Source organism: Apostichopus japonicus, chromosome 20 (genome assembly GCF_037975245.1).
Source record: "Apostichopus japonicus isolate 1M-3 chromosome 20, ASM3797524v1, whole genome shotgun sequence".
Taxonomy (NCBI): domain Eukaryota; kingdom Metazoa; phylum Echinodermata; class Holothuroidea; order Aspidochirotida; family Stichopodidae; genus Apostichopus; species Apostichopus japonicus.
The window spans coordinates 5,909,407-5,935,043 of record NC_092580.1 but is presented as its reverse complement, the minus strand read 5'-3'; the positions used below and the strand labels follow the sequence as shown (position 1 = coordinate 5,935,043).

The window sequence follows — 25,637 nt, the reverse complement described above, 5'->3', positions numbered from 1 at the left end:
AGACAGTAACATTCTTACTGAGTACAAAGACGTAGCAAGCAGCATGTGGGAAGGGGTCTACACATAAATGATGGACCATATTAAAAGGTGAAGACATTTCCAGGGACGAAACGGGGAATATGCCACAAACATTTTCTTTACCCCTCCCCAGAGAACGGACTTTATGAAAATATTTAGCCCCACCCATGAAATTCGAATATGTAACAGAGGGTAAAGGCGCGTTAATTAAAATTAAATTAACTGACTCTTAAAATAAGGAAAACATTGGTTTTCTCCTTCCTCCGCAAAGGCCGGGTATACACGCCTGCATTTCAAGTCGTTTTATCATCCAACCTCAAAAATAGCAGTTTCCAAGTCCCGAGTTGTTTTGTATATGGGTCCATTCATGGATCATAGAAATTGAACTACTTCAATTTCTATAGCACGGGAACACTCAGATTCCAGTGCGTATTCCGTAGATTTATAAATCCGGCGGCAACTTCAAAAGCTACAAACTAAAGTGGTATTTGGGAACGACAATAACCAATGGATAATAACTCAACAAAAAACAACGGTTTTGGGAAGGTATGTTTATGAACTATTTCTTACAAGCTGCTATTTAATGTAAAAACTTGACCGAACCGTAATGAATATATGCTTTGTAAACTGCAACTGTAGCTGAATGTATTAATGCGAATCGATAGTAACTTTGATGAATAACCCATTGCACGAAATGATTTACACGTAGGCTAATCGAGTTAGACCTAGGCTATATAGTTACAAAAGGCCCAACAGTTAGTCTAACGGAAGCAAAGTCTAACTTATGTTAGGTTGTGATGTTACTTTTGTTGTATTAGAATGACTTGATGCACTACATTCCGTCACGTAATTGGCTCTACAAGTTACAACGTAACTTATCATGTAATGAATTGCGCTATAAATGAAAGTTAAGTTGAGGGTAGCTCTAGGACTTACCAGTATAACTGAGAACATTCAATCAGACTGAGCTTCCAGGGTTCCAGCTCATGTACTGCAATCTTCACTAACTCTTTTATGACAAGATATTGATTTCAGGAAGTAAGAAATCATTTCTTTTTGAACAGCAGCAGCATAGTTAGACAACTCTAAGAGTAAGAGACACAATAAAGAGAAACATTTTCTTTTGTGTCAATATCTAATGAATTGGGAGGAAATATACTTATCCTTACCACCAAACAAAGGTGATGATGACAAATATAACATTTTCTGAAGTTTCGATTAAACTCCATTCAGAAAGCGAAGCAACTACATGTGCATTCATGCACTCTTTTCTGAAAAATAAAGATAAATACACCCCCTTTTTAAGAAATTTTTTTAAAAAACAACATTTGACCTGACAGTCCAAGTTTAAAGACGTAATGTTTTCTACTAATTGTGGCAATCATATTGCCATTAAATATTCACCCTATTCAGACCACTGAATAACCTACCGTACGAAGTACAATGCAACAGCAAACAAATTTTATTACAAAAATCTGAAAATCTGTAAAAATTTTAACAAACCACAGCAGAAACTTGGAGTTGCATTGATTTGTGGCAACCTTTTAGCGTTCCAGTTTTGGTTGCTATGCTTATCCTGTTGCTATAATTCATTTTGTGGTAAAGATTGATGTTCAAAACAGTGACAGGATTGAGTAGTATAGGATCAACATGAAGGATGCCTCATTTTTCTTGATTACTATGGTTAGTAAACTAATTTATCATAACTGCTTCTTTCAGTGTTTTTTGTTAACTTCTGTTATTAGATAGAATTTACCTTAGAAGAGCATGATGCCATTCAGAAAGCTTTGCGTCAAAAGTTGGGTCCTGGTTTTATAAGTCAGAGAAGTGGACCAGGAGGCCAAAAGGTATGCAGTAAATTCACATTTTTTATGATGCTCATATATGATAGATTACAATTCTACAAGTGGTTTTAATCAGAGCTTAAGTTTCTATCCTTTGTGATTTACACAAAGGCTTGCTACAGTTGCACAAAAATGCAATGGTGTTTACCTTTGCAATTATAATTCTAAATAGTTTGGTGAGCTTTCACTGTTTTGGAACTTTAAAAATAGTACTCCATTATATCGTGAAAATTTTTCAGTTTCATGTTCTCATTTCATCATATTTATATCATTTTTGTCAGCTTGCCTACATTGAAGGGTGGAAACTGGTTCAGTTGGCCAATGAGCTCTTTGGGTTTAATGGTTGGTCTCACTCTGTGACTAACCAAAGTGTTGGTAAGTTTGATGGTTATAAAGTGAAAGGGATTGTTTTAAACATTAAACATCAGAATTTTAACTGAATTCATTACTTACGGTAAGTATTTCAAAAACTCTAAACCTGTTGTTATTTTTTGCAACTACTTAAACTAAAGCAGTATTGCTCTCATATAGACCAATGATTGGTCTGCACTGTGTATGTCATTGGAGCTAAGCTATTTGCTAATGAAGTTTCCTTTTCCCATATTGTAGTATTGTCAGAAATATTAAAGCAAAGTTTTCTGCTAAATTCAATTGAATGATGATTTGCCAAAAACTGAGGCTGGTCATTTTAATGAATTGAATGTTCTAACACATTCTCACCTTGATGCAGTGAGTCCATGAACATAAAAAGCTTGAAAGGCGTATATAGATGTATTACAAATTTAGCATAATGTATTTCACATGGTAGATATTATTATGATCAGTATGAAATAAAGCTACATGCCTATTGCAATAAATGCTTTGTCTTATCTTGCAGATTTTGTTGATCACATGAATGGGAAGTTTTATGTTGGAGTGACTTCTCAAGTCAGAGTTGAACTTAAGGTATCGAAGCAATTATTTCTTCATATCTGTTAAGTTTTCTTCAGTGTTACTCTTTGTAAAACCTCCATCAATACAATCAATCCTATTTTTGTTAGGATGGGGGTGGGGTCAGGGAGGACTGATGGATGGTTTCAAGAGTGAGATGAATGCAAGTTTTTATGGCACCACAGCAATTTGTCTTAGACACTGACTGATGCTTGAAGGGCTGATTTAGTCAATGAATCAATGAAAGAGAGTTGAATGTTTTTTTCTCCATTTTAAAGTGAATTGTGATTACAGATTACCTTTTCTTAGTGTTTTTTTTTACTCAAAGCAGATGGTTGTATCTCTTGCATGAACAGAGCATAGTTTGCAACTGTTTACTGTACACTCATGAAAGATGTTTAAGCACTTCTAAAGCCAACATTCTGTTTATAGCATAACCAGAGTTTATACCAAAAACAGAGTTTATACCATAACAAATGCATCTGTTGGCCTTGCATGTGAGTATCTTGGCAGAAGTTTTTAATTGTTGCAACTCTCTAGGCAAGAAGAAGATTTGTATGAGAAATTACATTCATCTCATGTGTGAACCTGATGTGAAATAAAATATTGTAAACATATACTGAAGACAACCTTCTGTTTGTAATGATTGGGTAGCTAGCTTACACTTAACTGGTGACAAATTTGTTCTCTATTTATCTTAGGATGGCATGTACCATGAGGATGTTGGTTATGGAGTCAGCGAAGGAATGAGATCAAAAGCGCTTTCTCTGGAAAAAGCACGAAAGGAGGCAGTGACTGATGGCTTGAAGAGAGCTCTCAAGTAAGTCAGAGTTTGCTTTTCTTCTGTAAAAGTTTGTTCTCTGTTTGGACTTGACTACTTGAGCTTCATGTTACATAAGTTTTGGTAGTAAGTTGTAAGTTACTAACGTCCACTTCCAGTTATATCTTTAAATTATTATATTTGTCCTTGCCCATAAAGTGGCATTTTTAATGTTTTATTCATATGTTGATGGAAATATATTTCTGTTGAGTTCTGAAAAGTTTCGGAAAGGCAAAATGACATTTAAGTAAGTAAGTAAAACTTTATTGCTCCAAATAAGGAAATTAGTGTCTCGCACATAAAAGTTCAAAACAGTACAAAAATAAATGAGCATAGGAAAATACAACAGGATATATATATACAGATGGAGATTAAAGAATGAGAATGATAAACAGTAAGACAAGGACAAGATAAAAGATTATTGCAACAGCCTAGCGACGTAAGTTGACATTGAAAAGTTTGATTGCACGGGGAGTGAACGAGTTACGATAGCGATTAGTTCTCGTGTACGGCTGTCTCAGTCTGCCACTGCCTCTGTTAATTACATTGTCATTAAGATAACAGTGAAGGGGGTGGCAACAGTCATTCCAAACTGAATCTAGCTTTGTTTGAAGCAGTGACTGGTACACCGAGTCGACTGTATGCTGTTGACCTCCAATGACTCCCCCAGCTTTTCTAATTATGTGATCGATACGGTCCTTCTCGACTTTAGTGACATTCCCACCCCAACATATAAGACAGTATCTCCAAACTCCGCAAATAATAGAATTATAAAACATTTGCATTATATCGGTACGTACGTTGAATTTGGACAACTTTCTGAGACAATATAACCTGGTATTTAACTTCTTAACCAGGGCATCCACGTGACCATCCCATGTTAAGCTATTGTTGAGGTGAATACCCAGATACTTGTAGGAGTGAACCCTTTCAACTTCTTTACCCTTGATCATGACTGGAGGAGATTCAACAGCATTAAGGCGGAAGTCGATGATCATTTCCTTCGTTTTAGAAATATTCAATTGCAAGAAGTTACTGTCACAATAGTCAACGAATGACTGCAGCTGGCAGAGATATGCCCCATCATCATTACCACGAATGAGACCAGCCATGGCTGTGTCATCGGCAAACTTGATGATGGGACATATCTTCTCCTGGGATCTGCAGTCAGACGTGTACAAGGTGAAAAGAAACGGAGCTAGAACTGTGCCTTGCGGCGCTCCGGTGTTGGAGGTAATAATGTTAGATCGACAGTTGGGACCGAGTTTGACAAATTGGGTGCGATTTGTGAGATACTTGACAATCCAGTGAATAAACCCATGTGGGATGCCCATGTTGATAAGCTTTGTAGCAAGATTGTGAGGCTGAATAGTGTTGAATGCAGAAGAGAAGTCAAAGAACATCACGCGTGCAGAATTGCCATGGTGCTCTAAGTGTGAGTACAGGCATTGAAGAAGTAGCAGTATGGCATCTTCACAACTACGGCTAGCCTTGTAAGCAAACTGTAAAGGATCTAAAAATGGAGCAACTAGAGGATTAAAATGATTTAAGAATAAACGCTCGCATACCTTCATTGGCACTGCAGTTAACGCTATAGGGCGAAGGTCGTTCATACGAGAGATGACAGAACATTTTGGCACTGGAATAATACTGGATTGCTTCCAAAGATAAGGCACCTCCCCAGTTTTGAAGGACAAATTGTAAATTACAGTAAAAATGTGAGCCAGCTCTATTGCACAATGCTTCAAAACCTTAGGTTGGACATTATCGGGTCCAGCAGCCTTAGATGGGTTTAACCTGGAAAACTGCCGACTAACGTCCCCCTCGGACACCACTACGTCACAAGTATAATTTGTCAATAAGGTTTGAAGCTTACTATATTCATCTGTAAAATCTTGCTGGTCAAAACGGTTATAAAAGTGATTCAAATCATTGGCATAATCATGGCTCATTTCTGGTATGTGGCGAGAACTAGAGTTATTACTGTAGCCACTCATAAGGCGAATACCCTCCCAGACCCGTTTCATGTTATTGTTTGTGAACAGTTTCTCTATCTTGTCCCGGTAAGCGGCTTTCTCCTGGGCGATCACTCTTTTAAGCTCCTTTTGTACCTCCCTCAGTGCGCCCGAGTCACCCCTCTTGAATAGGCCCTTCTTCTTGTTGATGATATTCTTCACCTTCTTTGTGATCCACGGTTTGTTATTTGGGAAAACTTTGACTTCCTTCTTAGGGATGGTATTGTCAACACAGAAAGATATGTAATCACTTATTGTACGTGTCAGTTCATCCAGGTCAGCGCTGGCCTCCACAAACATATCCCAGTCTGTACTGTCCAACTCAGCCCGCAGATGATCAACAGCGTCATTGTTCCATTGTTGTACATGGATTACACGGGGATTCTCCCTCTTCACGATGGGTCGATATCTGGGCATCAGATTAACCAGATTATGGTCTGCTCTACCGAGTTTGGGAAGTTGGACGGACAGATAAGCGTCTTTCACATTTGTATAGAGCAAGTCCAGGGTTGCAGCTTCGCGGGTGGCACACTTGACTTGTTGATAATAATGCACACTGCTTCGTCTGAGATTACAATGGTTAAAATCACCGTTGATTATAGTGAGAGCATCCGGCGCGGAGGTTTCAAATTTATCAATAATGTCAATGAGTTCCATTGCCGCTGATTTGGCAACATTGCGATGTGGAACATAGACAGTGTGGATAATAACGTGAGAAAACTCCCGTGGCAAGTAATAAGGGCGACATGTGACAGTTAAAATCTCGATATTGGGGGAACATGAGTGACGTTTAATATGGGCATTATTCGGGTGGCACCACTTCTGATTCACGTATATGCACACCCCACCCCCTTTTCCTTTCCCGGATTGAGTTGTCCGATCCCCTCTTAATAGTGTAAATCCTTCTATCAAGGCATGGGAGTCAGTATGGTGTTCGGTAAGCCAGGTCTCGGTGAATGATAGTATACTTGCATTCCGAAATTCCTGCAGAAATTTGCAGTTAGCGGAGATCTCATCAATTTTATTAGTTATTGATTGTACGTTACCCATTATGATAGATGGTAGGTAGGGTTTGTGCTTCAATCGCCTGTTCCTCTTCCTCACACCTCCTGCCTTACCCCGTTTCCGTTTTCGAATTTCCTTGGGAATGCTATTGTCAATGAACAGACGTTGTAACTCACTATGTATAGGCTGGCTGCGTAGTGCGTAGAGCTCGGCTGTAGAATATCTCTTGTCGGCGGTCGACTGAAAATCACTGATTTCTCCAAAACAAAGAGATATTGTCCCAAGAAATACGACCAATATGGTCATCCAGACGATTGGCTTCATCTTGTATGTATGAAAGTAGACGATTATACAAAACGAACATTAAAATGGACGAAAAACTGGAGAGAACTAGTGCGAGTGTGTCGCCACTAGAGCAGCGCCACCTACTCCTACCTAAAAATTGACCTTATTATGTTGGTTTTCTTTTCATTTGTTTTAGCTAATCCACTATACTAAATACAGGGCTGGAAATAAAATGAAGGCAATTGCTGTCGTAGTTTTCCAGGATGGCCTTGATGTCATACAAAAAACACCTATCATGGAAGGCCTCAAAGGCTATCGTGCCCAAATTCCTTGGCTGTAATTTGGCCACTGTGCCCTTTCACTTGAATGCAATTCCAAGTAGATTCATAAAACTATTTTACAAAATCATGAAGTCCCCGATATAAACTTACACGAGATAAAGATCAGATAACATTAAACTATGAATCAAACATGTGTGTTTGCATATTTAGTCAATTTTACATTATCATAACAGAATTAATACATGATTGAGCAAACCAATAGGGTGTGTACTATGTGTTCTCCTACATACTCATAATATCACATTAATATTACAAATTGATGTTTTTGTGGCTGTTTAGCAACAGAAAGGTTTGGGCCTGGGTGCCCTACTGCCAAACAATGTTTGGCCTTGGTGCCCAACTTTATGGCCTTGGTGCCCCCCCCCCCCCCCGAATTTATAAATCACTGAGGCCAAATGGCCTTACCCTCACCAAGCCTTATTTCCAGCCCTGTAAATACATGCAGTTAATGGACATGTATGCTATACTAAAAAAGCAGAAATGACAAACCTTATCTCAACTATGGATTTTTAATTACTCTTGAGACATGTTGATATCAAACTTATGTTATAACTGAAGTTACATAGCATCTTTACCTGTAGATTAATCTGATAAACCAAGAAAATTTATGACCATTGTAAGAAATTTTATTCTCAGACGACCAGCAGTTTATAACTCAGTTATTGCATTGCTTTCTGTTTCATATATAGTAGTATTGACACACAAATGTTATCCATTTGATTTTATAGGAGTTTTGGCCATGGGTTGGGAAACTGCTTGGGAGACAAGTCTTACTTAAATTTTATAGGAAGAGCACCTAAAGTAGTGAGTATATCAACCAGTTAATCTTGATTATATTGTCTTGAAACGTATGAATTCATAGTTAACATTTTTAAGCCATTATGAATCAGTTGAATTATTGATCAGTTTCTTGGTCGCAGGATTGTACTTAAAACATCATGACAAGTCAAACCATTCATACCTCTGTATTTGTTTGTTTTCCTTATTTTAGCCTCAACCAACTTTTGACATCAAAGATCTTAAACATTCAGACATTGACACAGCTATAGTGAAAGCAAGGCTGACTTCTCATAGGCGGACTAGTATACCAACACAATCGCCATGTCCAACAACAGCTCAGAAGGCAGTACCCTTTCTGGTACCTTCACCAGTGGACCCTGTCTCTAACCCATGTACTAGAACCTCATCAGCAGTATCAACAGGGGTGAGTGTCAGTCCTATTGTAACAGACGGAATGTGCAGCAACCATGTTACCCACGAACCAAGTGTACAAAGTTCAACAAGTTCGGCATTTCCACCAAAGTCTACATCAGTTACACCGTCTGGGATGGTGACAAAATCAGTGACCGTTCCAAAGTTAACTACATCAGTATCTGCACCAAATATAGCAAAGACTGTTCCCACCGGACACAACGCCATTACAGAAGAGTACAAGTCTGGTGTCAAGTCCCTAGGTGAAGAAGAATTACAGCAAATTCAGAGTCACAGAATTAATTTGGACGGAGATGAAAGTCATCAACATCAGAGAGAACATGTTCAGGAGACAGGCACAGTGGAGAGAAAAATGCAAACTCGATCGGCAAGCAAATGGTTTGTAATAGTTTGTAATAGTTTCTGCTTTGTAAACTTGGTCTGAAGCAAGACCTATTTGATCAACAGGAGGAAAACTTTTATATAATGCCATTACCTCAGTACAGTTGTTGTTATCAAAGATACTTCAAATATCTTATTCCTGTATTGTCACTGAAGTCATGTTGTCAAACTTCAGAGATTTAAAGCAATTAGTTGTGTTTAGTCAGTTTTCAATATTTGTAGCCATGTTTGTGTTGATATTTGGACTGAATTTTGTTTATAAGTATCATAGTTTTTACCAGAGCTGAATTTCGTGCAATTGATCAATCCCAGCAGCTATCAGATTTTACTCCAGCTTCCTCCAACAAAGTTAAATATGTTACTGAGGAGGCAATTTAAAAGAACATAAAAATATTCACTTTGAAACTAACAGTTGACAATTTTGTTTTACATTTCTTTGTTTCTTATTCCTTTGTTCTATCCCCCCACCCCCACCCCCCCCCCATCCTGATGCTAAATTTTTTTTTAACACTCTAGAAAAACCAAAAAAAAAAGCAAGAAAGGCAGATATTAAGATATTCTACTGAGGGCCAATTATAACTTTTTTTAATAATATACACCTAAAAACTAACAGTTTTATATTTTTCATTTTTCCCTTATGTCTTATATATATATTTTTAAATATACATCTAAAATCTAACAGTATATATTTTTCATTTTTTTCTTATGTCTTTGTGATGTTTTTGCCCCCAATGCTTAACAATTTAAGCATACCAGATGAACAAAAGAAGCAACAAAGGAAGATGCTGCAGCTACAGAAGCAACAAGAGTTCAGGGAGCAGATGAGACGAAAACAGGAAGAGATACAGAAAGAAAAGGTTTAAGAAATAACTCATTTTATCTCTTTTACTTGCCTGTGAATACAGATCAAGTCAAGCTGTAGGTGAAGGTGTTGGTCCCAGATCAAAAGGATAGAGCTTTAACTGCTCGGTTAACTGAAATAACTTGAACATAAATATGGTTGTAAGAATGGAGAACTTATGACCTCGTCTTTGTGCTCTAAAACAACAAAGTGGATTTTTAAAATCTTGGAATTGGTGGAAAAGCCATGCAGATTGATAGTACCATTTATAAGCCAGTTTGGATATCAGGGTATTTTCCTATTCATCTATTTGTGTGTCAGTTGTGTTATCTGAGGAGATGTTTCATAAGTGATGTTTCTATACTCCTATGAGTTTATTCAATGACAGATAGCAGACCCAAGTCAGCAAACATTATGTTATGGACCTATTCAGGCTTTTCCATTTTAATGGCAATTTGTTAATTGCATTTTCCTCTCTTTGTTAAGATGTAAGATTTTGTTTTTATCAAAATGTTCTTCTTCATTTTTGAAGTAGTCATAGAAAGTAGCCGAGTGGTGGTACTCACCAGCAGGCTCAGTGAGTCCTAGCCACTGTGGACATTGAATGATCAGAAAGTTAGTCGCACACATTAAGTTCATCCATACTTTACTTTTGTAGTTAAATTTGGTTATTTATCAGCATCATATATTTTTCTCTTGCTATCAGCATGGACTTAAAGTCTTATTAACTTTGTGTTAATTTAACCCTCTGTTATCATCTTTCTCCCTTTAGATAAATACAGATGTATCCAATTCTTCCTCTAAGATGCAAACATCAACATCTCCAAATCAGCTTTTTGATGGTATGTATAATACTACAAAGTTGAATAAAAAACAAGTTAGATCTTTTAAGAATACACAATGCTGCTCAATTGGTGCTGTCTATTATCATACTAGTGTACAATATTTCGTAATACTAAAATCAGGGTTGTCTAGGGGTCAGATGTGACAGAACTCTTGATGAACTACCAACACAATCTGTGAGGTTATCCAAGTGTCGTCTGGTTAATTTCAAGCTTCTAGTAATACCTTCCATTTGATAATCATCTTGTTGGACAACCACTTTAAAGTATGTACAACTACAATGGAAAGACCATGTCCATGCAATAAACAGATATTTGCAGATATTTCTCGATGTGTTAGGTTTGAATTTTTTGAATCTCTCTTAAGTCTCTACTTTTTCTTTTGTTTCCTAGGTCTAGTACCAGTGGCTACATCCACCCCTTTAGATACTTTACTACTACCCCATGGTATTAAAGCCCCAACTCCCAAGGTAACATCACCTACTGAAATTGGTAATCTTCAGGGAAATGATGTCCTGGAAATAACAGTATTAGCAGAGGGTAAGTCCAACCCTGTGTGAATAATGTAAAATTGCTATTTGTGTGCCATTGCTTCATTATTGATGCCTAGCTTACTTCCTTTTAATTAAATATTATTCACTGTAATGAATGTAAGACTTTGTAGTAGATGGGATATGTTTCCATTTGCCATGGTGTATATCCCCTTCATCATATTTTTGCAATCTCTGGATAATGAACCCAGCCCTTATCTCTTTTTTTACATTCTCTTCATCTCATCACACCTACTGTTAAGCCATAAGTGTTCTCTCTTTTTCCTCCCAGTCCTTCTTTTTAGGTGTACCAGGACAAAGGCTTTAATTTCAATTGTTTACTATTAATTTCCCGACCATTGAAGATGAAGTTCAGTTTAGGTTACAGTCTCACCTCACCCTATCCCTGCATTTTTCAATTTTGTGAATATGTTACAAACAGTGCATACATTGTTAGTGTCTTTCTGAAAAAGTTCTAGTATTTCTGCTGCATCATCTGCAGGACTGTCATTGTTTATTCATATTTCTATAATTTATACAATATATATTTCTGCAATACTTTCCTGTGTTTGCATAATTTGTACTTTCTAATTCTGCAAGTTACCAAAAAGCCAATTTACTATTTTGGAGAGGTATATTGTTCAATACTGAAACGCAGTACTTTTTTCTGGACCTACAATACCATTTCAGCATGTGTACCCAAGAATAGCTTTAGCTATACACAAGGTGCTTGGATGGAGGTCGGTATTATCAAATGACAAGCACATTCCTTCCTTCTTTTTTTTTTGGCGCAAGAAGAACTTTTTGTAGCATTCCCAAGTATCAAAGGGTTTGTTGCTTATATGTAAACCTGAAAAGGTTTACAGAGTCAGGTAAAATGCATCGATTAAATTAAACTCGAATGAATTAGACTTGATTAAATTAAATTGTAGAAGACTCAAATGAGGAACTCACTGATACCATTCATCTTACAAGGTTAACTAATTCTCTCCAAAATTTATAACGCATGACATTAAATAGTTTGAAAGTCACTTATAATATATTCTTTACATTATGACATCCAGAAATTCAAGCAAAATGGCTCATCAAAAGCAAGAACAAATTAGCCTCTCTGTTGTTTACAGTGTGCAAATTTGATATGCTGCAGCTGTAACACAGAGCTTGAGTAAATCAATACAAAGCTATTTGTATAATTGTCTATAGTTGTATACTGTATATTGGCTGTTTTTTACAAACTTTTAAAGTGAGAGTCACATATCCCTCAGTAAGAGTTAGAAAATGAGAAATTAAAACTGATGAATAGTAGTTTTGGTCAGTTTCTCAGTGACATTGTTATTGGCTTTGCATTTTGTAGATGATCCTGACTTTTGGGCTGTAGAGGATATGTTGGATGTTTTGCCAGAAAAACCTAAAATCCTACTCCAAGGAGGATCTCCAGTACCCCACCAAGGGGAAAGTGGTACTTTGGATAGAGAAGGTGGGTTGAGAGGCAGTGAGATGAAGGCACCATCACCTCCAAGGGTCAGGTCTAGGAACCACATAGGAGATGCAATACGAAAGTCACCTAGACTCAAAACTGGAATGAGACAAACCAATGAACCTTTCAGCAGTATGCAGAGTGGAGGTGAGTGTCATTTCTATGAAGGTTTGTTACATTGCAGACCATGAACCTTGTATGCATTGGCATTCATATGGGTAATAGACATACATGCTTAAGTCTGCATTGAGGTGGGGGGGGGGGTGGGTGTAGGGTCAAAATGGATTGCTAATATTATACTTTTGTAAAGCATGCAGAGTTGTGTCCAAGGTTCCCAGTTGGCCAACCTACTGTCAGAGTGTGTCATTGATGGGGAGGACTGGTATTGATTATCTTTCGAACAATCCAAATCTTTGGGTCTACACACTATGTTGTCTATGTTACGATGACAGTTGACTTACTTTTGTTCATGTTATAGTCGTTCTTGCCAGCAAATTAAGTGTAATGTCTCAAAGTGAAGTTCTATAGTTCTGAATTTTGACAATAAAATACAGTTTACAGTACTATAAACATTACTATAAACAATACTATAAACTTTCAGTATTTTTGCAGGTAACCCTTTCATTGTGCAGTGCTGATCGCCACATGTGGTAATATCACTGTGATATAATGAGGTCGCACCTTTACATCTTATTAGTTATCCATTAGTTAGTTGTATGTAAAGTTTGTCAAATAAACAGTACTAGAGTCTGCGTAGTGTTTATAGCTACATTAACCCTATTACAAGGTGCGAATCTGTATTCTGGAAGTTTTGGAGGTATGGTCACAACATGCATGTCTTTATGTCCACAGATATGAAGAGGAGACGGATGGATTCCTATTAAAATAACCAAATGAGATGTGAAACTACACGTTCATACTGGGTATGACAAGACTCCAGCCAGCTGCTTTGTTTTGAGGTCTATTCCAGTTTGGATATTTGTTTTTAATCTATATATCTCCCCCTCTGACTGTCTTGCCTTCCCTACCCAAAGTGTTCAATTTGTTCCTGATCTTGGTTTGCTAAAATTGCTAGCCATTATTTTGCTTCAAATATGATAGAAGTGAATGCTAGCTGCTTATCTTAAAACACTAATTCAAAGTAGTAGTTGTAGCTATACATTGCTTACAATGTAGGTTTCATGTCAGCTACTTAACCTGCTAAGAGTTGACCAATTCAAGCAAAATGCTATGATGGCTTAGAAGTGACTTGCAAGAGACTGTCCGAGTAGTACAAGTTTGTGTGACATTTGCATGACTCATGAAAATACTGCCAGATTTATCCTTGAACTCAAAAAATAATGTAAGAACTTAAAAACTTAGTAAGACACATGAAGGTCTGCAGCTATCGATCTAGGTTTTCTTAAAAACACTGCTTAGAACATTTGTTATTAATTTTTTTCATAGATATTTAGACTTTGTTGTAAATAACTGTGTATATTTCAGAAACATACAATATATTTATCCGTTTAACTTATATTGCTTTAATTTATGTAAATATTTTCATTTCCCTGCCAATTTACTTCCTCCAAGAGTGCATCATCCTGACATGATACAAATTATTGTTATGATAAATAGCTTTGTTTTCAGGTTTCCAATTAAATTTCATTCATGTTTCCGCAACTTAAAATGAAGCAACCCACTTAAAAAATGCCGACGATATGACGCAACTTTTGACTTTCAATTCTGCAATTATCTAGTTGCTCTACAACCAATCAAACAGTGTAAAATTAGATTCCTTAAAATATGATGGAACCTTCCAAATCTCTTGAATGCTCTATCTCAAGTGTATAGTAGTATCGGCATGATAGATAACAAAACTAAAGAGAAGATTTAAATAGCCTGTGATTTGCTCATTTTATTTTTCAACATGCATGACATGAAAGACAACACAATGGCATAGATTTAGTCAAGGTGTGGTGCTGTGTCAAGGTTAATATGATAACATGGATTCCCCAACCCTTCCCAATCCTCTTTTCATCATTGGAAAGTGATGCTACAATGCAAAATCTCTGCAATAAAGGGTTAAGTTTTAGCAAATCACATAAACAAAAGGGGTACAAACTAAGCTTGTATTTAAGATCTTCAGTCAAGCAGGTCAAAACTTGGTTTCTTTTTATTTTCAGCATGAATAAGGACATATCCAAGGCTATAAACATTCCAAGGTTATAAACAGAAAAGCAAGTGAAAGGAAGAGATGAATTTAAAAGAGCACTGAAGATCACAAATCTACTACAGAGTGTTACAAGATATACAGAATTATTAAGTGAAACATTAAAGCACTATTTCAAACTCACCAAGAAAATGACTCAACTGAAAATTTTACTTACATTAGGTTTGACATCTTTCATCCTCAGCATTCATCACTCCCACATTCATTTTTTCAACTTAAAAAAATGTTAAACATGATGTAGCTTTGTTATGAATAAGTCATGTCAAGGTGAAGGAATACACAAAGCGACATACTGCTGCGGTCTGTTACATTAACAACTGTTTCTTTCAGAACCAATCAAACTTTGTTCTGAGACTGAAATTTGATAGTTCAGGTTCACATGATAAAACATCAATGACTATTAAATATTAAGGCAGAAGCCATCAACCATAACTGGCAGATCAGTGAGACATTTGCTTGAATGGACATATGCCTCCTCCTGATTCCCCTTCTCCACTGACCTCATCACTGCATGATACAACATTTAACTATGTCATACCACACCAATTTAATAAAATGATCATTTACCAATTGTTTCAGTAAACATATCATTATCACATAACCATCTTGAAACTGTTATCTAGTTAAAACACAATCTGATGGAATGATTTACATGCTAAAGTACTTCATGAGAGAGCCATCTTCCTTAACCATTCTTAGACCATGACCAGAGAAAGGTTTACCAGAGTGAAATGTTAAAATATGTCTGACAATGCCCAAACATATCATTTGGGTTTGCAAATGTCCCTCTAAAGTGACTGTACTTTCCGGCCTTCAGGATGCCCCAGTCTTGATAATTTTCAAGAGGGCGCTAACATTGTTGTCTTTGATGGCCTGGCGACACTGTGAGACCACTTGGGTTTTGAACTTGCCCACTTTATGAAAACGAGACAAAAAGAGAGAAGAAAACAAACAACTTGTTACATAAATAACAATTTACGTCAGGATACTGGGTTCATATTTACTTCAAGAATTATAGTAAGACATCATTAACTTTATCGTTTATTATTCAAGTGTGAAAAATACAACTTTTGAGTACAATGATACACACACTAATGGTTTTGTTTATGCCAGATACTAAGATAAAGCAGAAAACTGTTAATCAGTGAAAATTGGGAGATAACTCTGAATTTAGCTTTTTAAGTTAATCTTTCTTTATCTTGTGTCCTGTAAATATTTGATAAGGAATAGTTATTCACATTATTATTGTGACTGATAGAATGACATAATTGCTAATTAGTTTGAATTAATCAGAAGGTTAACAAAATACATTGCATACGTACTGCAGCTTAGTAAATATACACACACAGCAGAGTATAAATCTCATCTGTACGTGAGTTTGCTGCATTAACATCCATTATATTCTGCATAGCAGTGGCTTTCATGTCATGGTAAGACACTATTGCTAAGCTGAGGTTACAAGTTTAAAGTGTGCTCATCAATAGGGATACGACCAATATCAACAATTAACTACAATTATTTTGGAAACAACCTGAGAAATAAATTTGCATCATTCATCTTTTGATCAAACTTTGCCCTAATTCTTTACACAGAAATGATATTGACTTACCTCTTAAACTTCCAGCTTTTTGTATCGTTTGGTTGACTTGTTTCAAGCAGCTTAACAGTTCTTGGTGGTTGTTGCACCTGACTTTGTAACCATTTATCAAGTCACGATTTAAGTCAAACAGTTCCATGTAGCCTCTTCTCATATTTCTCCTGTAAATTTTAAGTCATTAAAAAAGCCTCTTAATTCTGTCTTTAATGTCATGGCAAGTAAATAGCAATAAATTTTTAAAAGTATTTGAATGCTTAAACCTTGCTGTTTTGCAAAATCATATACACAGTTGCTGTTCAAAAAATTGATCCAAGTAAGATGCTTGCCTAGCTGTTTTATATATGTATACATGTTTGTATGTACTTACATATCACCCATCAGCCTAGCATCTTCTGCTCTCACCACTAAGCTCTTTATTAGATTGGAATGATCTGCCATCTCAGCTGTAAGCTTCTGCCTCACTTCATGAAAACTGTCCACCTTCAAGTAAAACAATAAATTCACATGACAAATTGTACATAGCCTCCTAAGATTTAGTGAGGTCATATTGACACCAAATGTTGTGGCTTGTTTTGTGTTTGGATATAGTTGTTTATAATACATATCTTATTCAGAAAGAAAACAATAGTTTTAGTTCTATTCCTTAGTCAATGAAGAGCCCAATATAAATTTTTAACAGATGAATTACTTGGATAATGAGATTTCAAATATTTACACAAAGAACTCCTTGCGGTCACATGATGATAGTCACTTCAATAATTTGGGAAGAATATCATTACACGTAAACACCTAATCCCTCAAAATAAAATAAAAGCTTTTAAAAAAAGTCGTATTTATTTTAAAACTAACAATTTGCTCTTATTGGTGAATAACTTCAGAAGGAAACTTGACTGTCTCATTAAATTGCCATATGTTGTTTACAAACAACAAATATTTCATTTGACTAATTCAAATTGACCAAAGCTGTAGTTTTACAGATACCATGAATGTCTTACCTTGACGAGTATTTCTTTCAGTTCTTCCATGTGCATAGGAAAATCTGCTGTAACCTGCAATTCATCAAGCCCCAGGAAGGAGGCTACTGCCTGGACGAGGTCCCCAGCTAAATCCATGTCATCTGTACGTAGAGTAACCTGCAAAGAAATAGACAAACAATAAATGTGAAAGTAAACAAAATGCATCCAGCAGATTGTTTAAGAGAGATCTTAGTGTTATGGGCCACAGAAGTTATTTGTAATATACAGAGCACTAAGGACAACATCAGAGGAGTACTTTGATATTTTTCTGTTAGCAGGTAGGGTTGTAAATGGTATATTTCTGATCCAGATGGACCCAACAATCTCTCTTCCAGTGGTAAATTATTGACATAATCAGAACACAATGCATTTGAAACACATCTCCACAACACATATCATGCAAATCTTAGAAGGTTGGGTATACTTTGATATTTCAAGAGAATTACATTTAGATTTGCTAGAACATAAAAATGTAAAGATGACGTACCTGGCCTCCACTTTTCATCTGGATGAAAATTGGTCCCGATCCCCTGAGGGACATGAAGCCAGCATTTAGGTCACCATCACAAGTTAATTCATTGTTCAGAAGGAAGTGCTGGTTGATCCATAAAACAATCTGAAAAGATGCATGAATGTAAATTAAAGTTAAGTAAATACTAAATCTCTCACAGTCAGAATGCAATAACCTTGAAATGATATGCTACTGTAGTACTCCACCACTTGCACTCATACTTAGCTTTGTACTCATAGCCTAGTCCCCTTACCTGTACTTATGGTATTTACTAATGGCACCATAAGATTATTTAATGGTGAAGACTGACACAGAAGAAAACTCGACAAAGTTGACAGAAAAAGAAGCATACCCTTTGGACTCTTTCGTTGACTGTGAATGTCACAGAGCTCTTAGGTTCTGGGACCTGTTCAGTACAAGGTGTGTACATTGAAAACCTTGGCAACTGTCTGGTTAATTCAAAGACATGAAACTGGGTACTGCAAGAAGAAATGAAAGATACACAAATAACAGGAGTTTTAATACTCTGGTGTGCAGACATGCGGATAAAAATATCAAACACAGGGTTTAACTGCATAACCTATCCATCGTGATCAATTGAATAATATCCATTCTTTAAGAATTCAAGTGGACATGCCCAAAGAAGAAGGCATGGCATATTTTAAGGAGATGGCTTACCTTGATTTACAACCCACAAATGCTTTGATATGCAAATCAACTGGAACATCCTTACGTGGATAGATTGGCACATGTAAGGTATTGTTGAGTTGGTTAAGATTAGGATGGCTGTAAAACAAAACAAATGCAAAGAAATTGAAAAAACGAAGATTTATTTGCCAAATTTTTAAAAAATTGACAAATATGATGTTGTGATAATTGGGACTTATATTTTAAACTTTCCTTGGTACGTTCTCCACTGGAGTCTCTCATACATCATTTCATTGTTTGCACCAAGTTGTTTATAATTCTGGTTCATTGCTCTTGATAATCTGAACCTACTTCATAAATGAAGTGCACATAGTCTTATTACAAAGATGCAGTGAATATATAGAAACTGAGCTGACAGTTCTCTTCTCTTACAGATGCTGATCTGTATTCAGTCCAACAATTCTAAAGAGATATTTGATATTTGATATGACAAAGGAAAAATCCAACAGCATTTTCTTACTTAGGCCTGAACCACTTCATCATAACAATACAGTGCTTTCATCTTAACATCAATTGAACTGTCATACTTCCTTTCCTACTGATGCATCATAGATTTAATACTTACATTATTTGGCTTTCATATTTACACTATAGAACTTTCATACCTTTGCTACATCACTTCCATATTCTAACACTACATGGATTTTGTACTTACACTACATGACTTTCACCCTCAAAGATTCCTTCTGCAAATATTAGGACAGCTCTGAGAACAGTGTCATTAGTGGTACAGACAAACAAGTCCACATGTGGCTGCGAATGTAGAAAAGCAACACCATTTGTCTACAATGTCAATAATGAGAATTTACAGTAAAGCATCCACACTCACAGTTCATGTATATCTGCTAGTATACTGAGAGTCCTTTCAGTAATTACACAAAGTCCATTATGGAGGACTCTGTTGCCTCATCCATTGCAACTGAACAGCTGGTTACATTTACTGCTCTAAAAACAATAGTATTAAGAAATGTGACTTTGAGTGTTAAAAGACTGTTTAAATGAATGTAGTGAATGAAGTTCAGCCAGTAAACAAAGAGAGCTTAGAATTTATTACAGTTCCTACCTCTTGACCCTCCGCATCCAGTCTAATTGACAGTGAGGTTTGTAGTTGTGTATTGGCTGGTATGATACCCATCTGACCTTTGTCAAGGTCCCCAAGACCAGACGGCCTGTCCGTAGAGGCTGCCTATATTATGGAAAAGAGGAAGTAGAAATATCTTGGCCACACTGCTTTCTCACAACCACTTTAGAATATTGTTCAAACTATGTAAGTGAGGTTTTCCATGTTCATGGTTGTTGGTACAATCTTAAATTGGTTGACCTTTATTGGATAATATTGGATAACAAGTGGAGCTTTTAAATGTTTTTCTATAATTTCCTGATATTGAAATTTCATTACAAGGGTCTATTTAAGTTCGAAGAACTAAATTTGTAATATAATGAAACCAATGTTTGCTTCAGATTGAATAAGAATTGCTGACAAAAGATTATGATGACAAATTCTTAAAGAATAATCAGTCCTCACCTTTGCATTTTCTTCATAGTTCTTTAGCTCCAGGAGTAAGTTTTGTTTCCTTTGACTCATTTCTCTAACTTTCTCTTGTTCAATATTAACGTCCATCAAATTTCCTTTCTGCTCTTGTGTGGCTGGCAAGAAGCCTTTTACTATGGTTTTTAGAATTTGAGAAGACAAACTTATTGGAGTAAATGTCAAAGTGTAAAACAACAATGATTCTGAAATGCAATCACATGGGATAGCACCATACAAAAACAAGTTATTAACACCATACCAAATTATATGCTCTTCATACTAAACAAGACGAAATGGTTTAACACTGTCTTGCTAACTTGTTTACACAAAAGAAAACTATTGTCCTTGGTTGATTTAAGCATCAGCTGCGACTCTTCCATTTTCAAGATGGGTTAATATGGAAACAGGTGCATGTAAATCCAGGGGTCTAATTTTGAGTGTGAGGTGGAAGAAAGGGAGTGCCTTTGTCCGAAAAATGTATGTCAGGGACTACCTGAATGGAGAGATGAACCAGCACCTATTGCAAAATGTTTTATGATATGGCAGGGTTTAGGGTGTGTCCAAATTTGAGAGTATTGGGAAAAGGTGTGATGGGCTCATATAGAATAAGTACAATACACCTGATTGCTGATCTAGGACTTAAACACTAGAAATGATAGTAGAAATTAGAAATATCTGCCAAGACCTAAAGCTTCAGAAACTGGCAAAGAAAGATTTCTTCAGTAATTTTCACCTTATTTTTAGAATATTTACCTTCACCCTCCACAGAACAACAGATGAGTTCTGTATTTCCATTGCTCCTGTAGTCACCTTCTACGATGCCAGCTACAGATGAAGACATATTGTCCTTAAACACCACTTCCCCTGTCCTGTCACTTCGAGCATCAATCTGCAAAGATTTATGAATCTATGTTAGCTTTAACCCCAAATACAGATAATTAAAACTTTCATCATGTTATAGAGCTGGATCAGTTACAGCATCACCAGAAGGTTGCAAAGAATTATAATTAGTTACAGACAAATTCACAAGATAAACCTAAAGAAAATGTACAATAGTTGAGTGATTTACTGTTTAGATTCAGGCTTGGTTAAGTTATACAAACACAACAGATATCACATGTGTCATAGACTGTCAAATTATTTAATCTGGCATTCCATGAATTATGATGTTTTAGTCAGCTTTGTTGCATTGAAGGTATATGCCAGTTTCTGGTCAGTCTCAAAGATAATTTTATCTTGAAAATATGCAGTTGGAATTATCAAAAAAGTGGGCAAAATACTTGGGGATTAAAAATGGGATTATTTAGTCATCAAATGTCAGTTTTGAAAGTTGGGCATCAATTTACATACAAACCAGAGCGTCAACTAAACAATACCCCTCATCCAACTATGACTTTCACATAAATGTTACATTGAAATAAGTCTACATAATAAACCTTTCCATTGGTCCATCCAGTGATGAGCTCATCAACACCATCTCCATTCAGGTCAAAGCTATGGATACTGACGGCTTGATTCTTGGACTGAAAATGTAAGAAGGAAAATGAAATCAAAATTAATCTGAATTACAAGAGTTTTACTAAAACTGAAGAACTAGCACTTTGAGTGGTATTTATTAGGATCTTTAAGGAAGTAAACATATAATAACAAATAACTACCATTGGTTGTGATTTCTACATTCAATCATCTAAAACTATATATGTAATTACGCTGACTAAATGCATTGGTACCCAATGTTAATGGCATTAATTGGTTGGGCAATAAAATAATATGCTTGGAGAGAATACAACAACAAGACAGCAGAACACACTTTAGGTATAAGGTTATTGTCACTTCCTATATACCTTTATCCTCCAGTAACGTGATGTTTTGTTGTATACACCCACAGTTCCATTAGCCAGTGCGTAGCCAAATCTACCGGCTGTCATGGGACACAATGCTGTAATAGCCTACAGAAAAGGAGAGAAGTGATAATTTAAAGTTGACAGCTCTCATCCTCAAATATTCTCTTCAAGATGGCAAGAAAACAGCCCACGGCAAATTAAATTGCCCAACCCCCACCCACCTTTTCATCTTCTGAGGCAGAGTTATAACATCTGCCAGCTGTAGTATTCTGCAATGTGCCTAATGTAGTAATTTCCTTCAAAATATGATTACCACATTTTGAATGACAGTTGCTGCTTAGTATCATGATCAACACTGAAATATCGACAAGAAAATTGGTAGTTATGATTGATGCTCAACATTACGTTTTGAATATAACAGGTTTCTGATAAAACAGTTCTAGCTACATATGCTCAAACGCTACAAACTTAACTGGAGGAAGATATCTAAACTAACATAAAGTACTTCACAATGCAAAGTAAGTTGTTTCCTTTTATCCCAAAATAATGTATGAATACTGTTCATATACCTCTGTCTCTGTCATTTCAGCGATAATTTCATCCTCTCTGAAGACTCTGATATCATAATCTTCCGATCCCACAATGAGCTCTGAGATTCCCTCACCAGCAAAGTCAGACAACGCCAAAGAACACACATTGTCACCAGTGACCTGCAATGAGGAATTTAATGTTGAAGGTTATCAAATCAGAAATGGAAGTGATGATTTCACAAAATCATAACTGTGAAACCAGATAAGTCCAGATATCCAAAAAAAATAGATGTTTTCAAAAGTGAATTCACCAAAGCTAATATTTAAGAGTGACCAATGAGACAGAAAGAGGATACATGAGAATACATTAAGAGAATAGTTTTGTAAAGATATGGACAGGTCAGTAACTAGCAGTTTATGAGAACAAAAAGTTTTGATTGGTTTAATATCAACAGGTTCAAGCGATTCTCTAAAATTGATGTGACATTATTTAAAGCCTGTATGAAGGCAAATCACACAGTAGAAATGAGAGGTAATAAGTGTCTTATAATCTGTAAGGATATTGAAGATTAAACAAACTACCCCTAATTACACAGAGGTAAGTCCAACTCACTGTCCAAAAGAGGTCATTGCCTTCTATGTCATATCCTTGGAGAGCACAGTTGCCTCCACTTATCGCTAATTTTGAATCAATCGATCCAAGTTTGCCAATAGCAATAGCATTCACACCATCAGGAGCCTGTACAAAATGAGACAAAATCATAACTAATTATGATACTTTCATCTGTAAACTAGCAAATGACATAATTGTCTGCTATCAGGGTTATGAAATAAATACAGATTAAAACCATTCAATATTTTAAGCCTTGAAAATTTCAATGTTTCTTCTTTCATCTGGGCACATCAAAACTTTGAAAGTCATTTTCTTCTTATTAAAACACAAACACAGAAGGACTACCTCTTTGTAAAATACATCCGTATTATTCTGTACATCATATGCTAATAGGTCAGTCTGAGTCCCAACCAGCAACATGTCACTGACACCAACTGGATCCAAAGAGCCTGCTGCTACTGCACTGATACCTTTGTTGATGCTCAGGAGACTTATGTCAGAGTCAAGGCTGAGCTCACTTGCCCTTCCACCTGACAAGTTCCTGGAGTGAGGATTATGAATGAAGACCTGCCAAAAGAAAGAGTAACTGGGAAACATTATACAACATTAAAGCAATGATGCTACTTAAGCCAAAACAAGGTTAACATAAGCAGGCTTAAAACCTAATCAAATGCAACATTTTGCACCTCTACACTCATTTTATTTATATTTATTTAATTAACTTTATTCGTAACCCAGGATCCCTGCACATATAAAACATACAAAATATAACAAACAGAACACATAAATAAATATATATAAATGGAAGGCATACATACCTAAATAATAAATTAGTTCACCTCTGAAGCCTATTGATAATGAAACTGAACTTATACCACATAATGTTGTGAAAGTCCTGTGTTCAGAGGAACTGGCTAGCATTTGAATGGTAATTTCACTTCCATTACTTAGGGTATAATACAACACATTTCACATATGTCATAATGAACACCAGTTGAAATTTTCTTCTAAAATTTCTGATAAAGGGTGGACTTTATTACTAGTGGTAGCAAAGACATACAAAATGCATAGTTGACTTAATACTGAGACTAACCTTCCCTGCTGTGGTAGCTGCTGTAAGGTTTGGATGTATGCCATCATATTTACCCACTGTAACCATCCGAGGGTTGATTTTGTGATTCAGTTTCAAAGTGAACACAGGGACCAACATTTTGCATGCTTAGGTCATTCTGAAAAATAAAAAATTCTTTAAACATGAACGAATTTATCCCATCTGATCAATTATAGTATATATAGTATAGCATGGTGGGCTTATAATTGATGCACTTAAGGATTTGATTAACGATAGTTGTCAACGAAAAACCCAAATCACTCAACTGTATGCATTTTTCATACGTGTAGTTCCTCAGAAATGTTCTGATCTCAAAATATTGATTGTTCTGTGCCTACGCAACGTACAATGCAGCAGAATTTGACCCCAAAATGTCTGCTGTGTGAAGTTCTTTCATACCCTTAAATTGACACATTGGTCGAACTCTAGTGTAGGTAGGAGGTATACATCCATTGACTTTGGATGATGTTTGCTATGCTCTGAGCCTCTTAAGCTCAAACAGGTCAGGTCCCAGAGAGTAGTGATATTATATTTGAAGTAATTTTGGTTATTTTTAGGGAGTGAGATTTCCTAATGCCAAAAACATGAAAAGCTGGGGGGGGGGGGTGTGTTAAAAGCTTTAAAAAAAAATTGATCAGCATATATCTGAAATTGATTCAAACTTATGAAATATGTTACTCTGCTTGACTGCAGAAAGTTTTGATTGCCTGCTATATTGTTGCTAGTAATATTTGATGGTGCATCAATTATTAAGCATTTACTACTAATAATAGCCTATACTAATGTTGATGATCGAATATTATAGCTCAGTTTAAGCAAAATCAATGCTGTACTGGATGTTTGTGTTCAAATTTTACTATATGGGTAAAAAATATGAAATATATAAAATGTTAACTTCACGTTTGAGTAAAGGTATCCTTTATTTAATAATTCGCTACAAAAGTAACAAAGCCTCCGTTACACATGCCTACATAACGTACCCTTGGAAATCGCAGAACTAGTACTAATGACATTCATCTACACTGAAATAGATTACCGAAAGTAGACCTTCAGAAAAAAAAACGGTAATGGACATCACGGGAAGGGAAAAACAATTTAATGGAAGGGGGAGAACGACTAAAAATAATTTAAGTAAACAATTTGTGACATGCAAACGTACTTTCATGGACAAAATTTCTCACTTTCGATGTAACTTTGCTTCGTCAATGATCCTCAGATTCACGGGATTCTGGTCATCTTGAGTATTTCGTCCAAGATAAGTAATTCATTATAGTCTACCAACTGCAGTAGTTTTCACAATGTTATTTTATTTAATTTCCATTCATAAACATAAAGGAACTACAAGTGAAGTGAGAAAAAAGTTAAGGGTTAACTCTAAAATATAATTTATTGTTCCTTATCTTAATTTTGAAAATTTATAATA

At 36.0% G+C, this 25,637-nt stretch overlaps 2 protein-coding genes across 6 annotated transcripts; one reads left to right on the top strand and one right to left on the bottom strand.

Moving 5' to 3' along the window:
* The first annotated feature begins 200 nt into the window (after positions 1-200).
* On the top strand, positions 201-14,952 carry LOC139961172 (uncharacterized). Of its 4 annotated transcripts, none has more exons than XM_071960138.1 (12): positions 202-564; positions 1,764-1,865; positions 2,144-2,237; positions 2,740-2,807; positions 3,494-3,612; positions 7,987-8,062; positions 8,250-8,848; positions 9,600-9,708; positions 10,465-10,534; positions 10,928-11,074; positions 12,419-12,688; positions 13,394-14,952. In XM_071960138.1, the coding sequence occupies exons 1-12, from the start codon at positions 526-528 to the stop codon at positions 13,423-13,425; spliced, it is 1,725 nt and encodes a 574-aa protein (XP_071816239.1). In that variant the 5' UTR covers positions 202-525; the 3' UTR covers positions 13,426-14,952. The 4 variants fall into 4 exon arrangements, with proteins under 4 accessions (XP_071816241.1, XP_071816239.1, XP_071816240.1 ...); XM_071960139.1 differs by having other exon boundaries at positions 205-564; positions 1,768-1,865; XM_071960140.1 differs by lacking the exon at positions 2,144-2,237 and having other exon boundaries at positions 201-564; positions 1,768-1,865.
* LOC139961171 (BBSome complex member BBS2-like) lies at positions 14,426-25,633 on the bottom strand. 2 transcript variants are annotated; one of them, XM_071960135.1, is made up of 18 exons: positions 25,374-25,633; positions 24,197-24,332; positions 23,449-23,670; positions 23,104-23,229; positions 22,530-22,670; positions 21,961-22,065; positions 21,553-21,639; positions 20,870-21,005; positions 20,111-20,250; positions 19,649-19,771; positions 19,241-19,338; positions 18,556-18,663; positions 18,230-18,356; positions 17,854-17,982; positions 17,346-17,483; positions 16,718-16,830; positions 16,363-16,511; positions 14,426-15,667 (listed from the first exon to the last, which is right to left on the bottom strand). In XM_071960135.1, exons 2-18 carry the CDS (start codon positions 24,311-24,313, stop codon positions 15,567-15,569), a joined length of 2,160 nt encoding a protein of 719 aa, XP_071816236.1. In that variant the 5' UTR covers positions 24,314-24,332; positions 25,374-25,633; the 3' UTR covers positions 14,426-15,566. The 2 variants fall into 2 exon arrangements, with proteins under 2 accessions (XP_071816236.1, XP_071816237.1); XM_071960136.1 differs by having other exon boundaries at positions 25,396-25,633.
* Between the last annotated feature and the right edge of the window lie 4 nt (positions 25,634-25,637).

What these genes read in the sequence shown, in the direction of transcription:
- LOC139961172 (XM_071960138.1), top strand. Translation starts at nt 526, where the DNA reads ATGGATAATAACTCAACAAAAAACAACGGTTTTGGGAAG. An exon ending in AAGAGATACAGAAAGAAAAG is followed by an intron (nt 9,709 to 10,464) that starts GTTTAAGAAATA and finishes TTCTCCCTTTAG; the next exon opens with ATAAATACAGATGTATCCAA. An exon ending in TCCAAATCAGCTTTTTGATG is followed by an intron (nt 10,535 to 10,927) that starts GTATGTATAATA and finishes TTTGTTTCCTAG; the next exon opens with GTCTAGTACCAGTGGCTACA.
- LOC139961171 (XM_071960135.1), bottom strand. Translation starts at nt 24,313, where the DNA reads ATGTTGGTCCCTGTGTTCACTTTGAAACTGAATCACAAAATCAACCCT. An exon ending in GAGGGTGAAAGTCATGTAGT is followed by an intron (nt 18,664 to 19,240) that starts GTAAGTACAAAA and finishes TTTGTTTTACAG; the next exon opens with CCATCCTAATCTTAACCAAC. An exon ending in GCTAGGCTGATGGGTGATAT is followed by an intron (nt 16,512 to 16,717) that starts GTAAGTACATAC and finishes TAAAATTTACAG; the next exon opens with GAGAAATATGAGAAGAGGCT.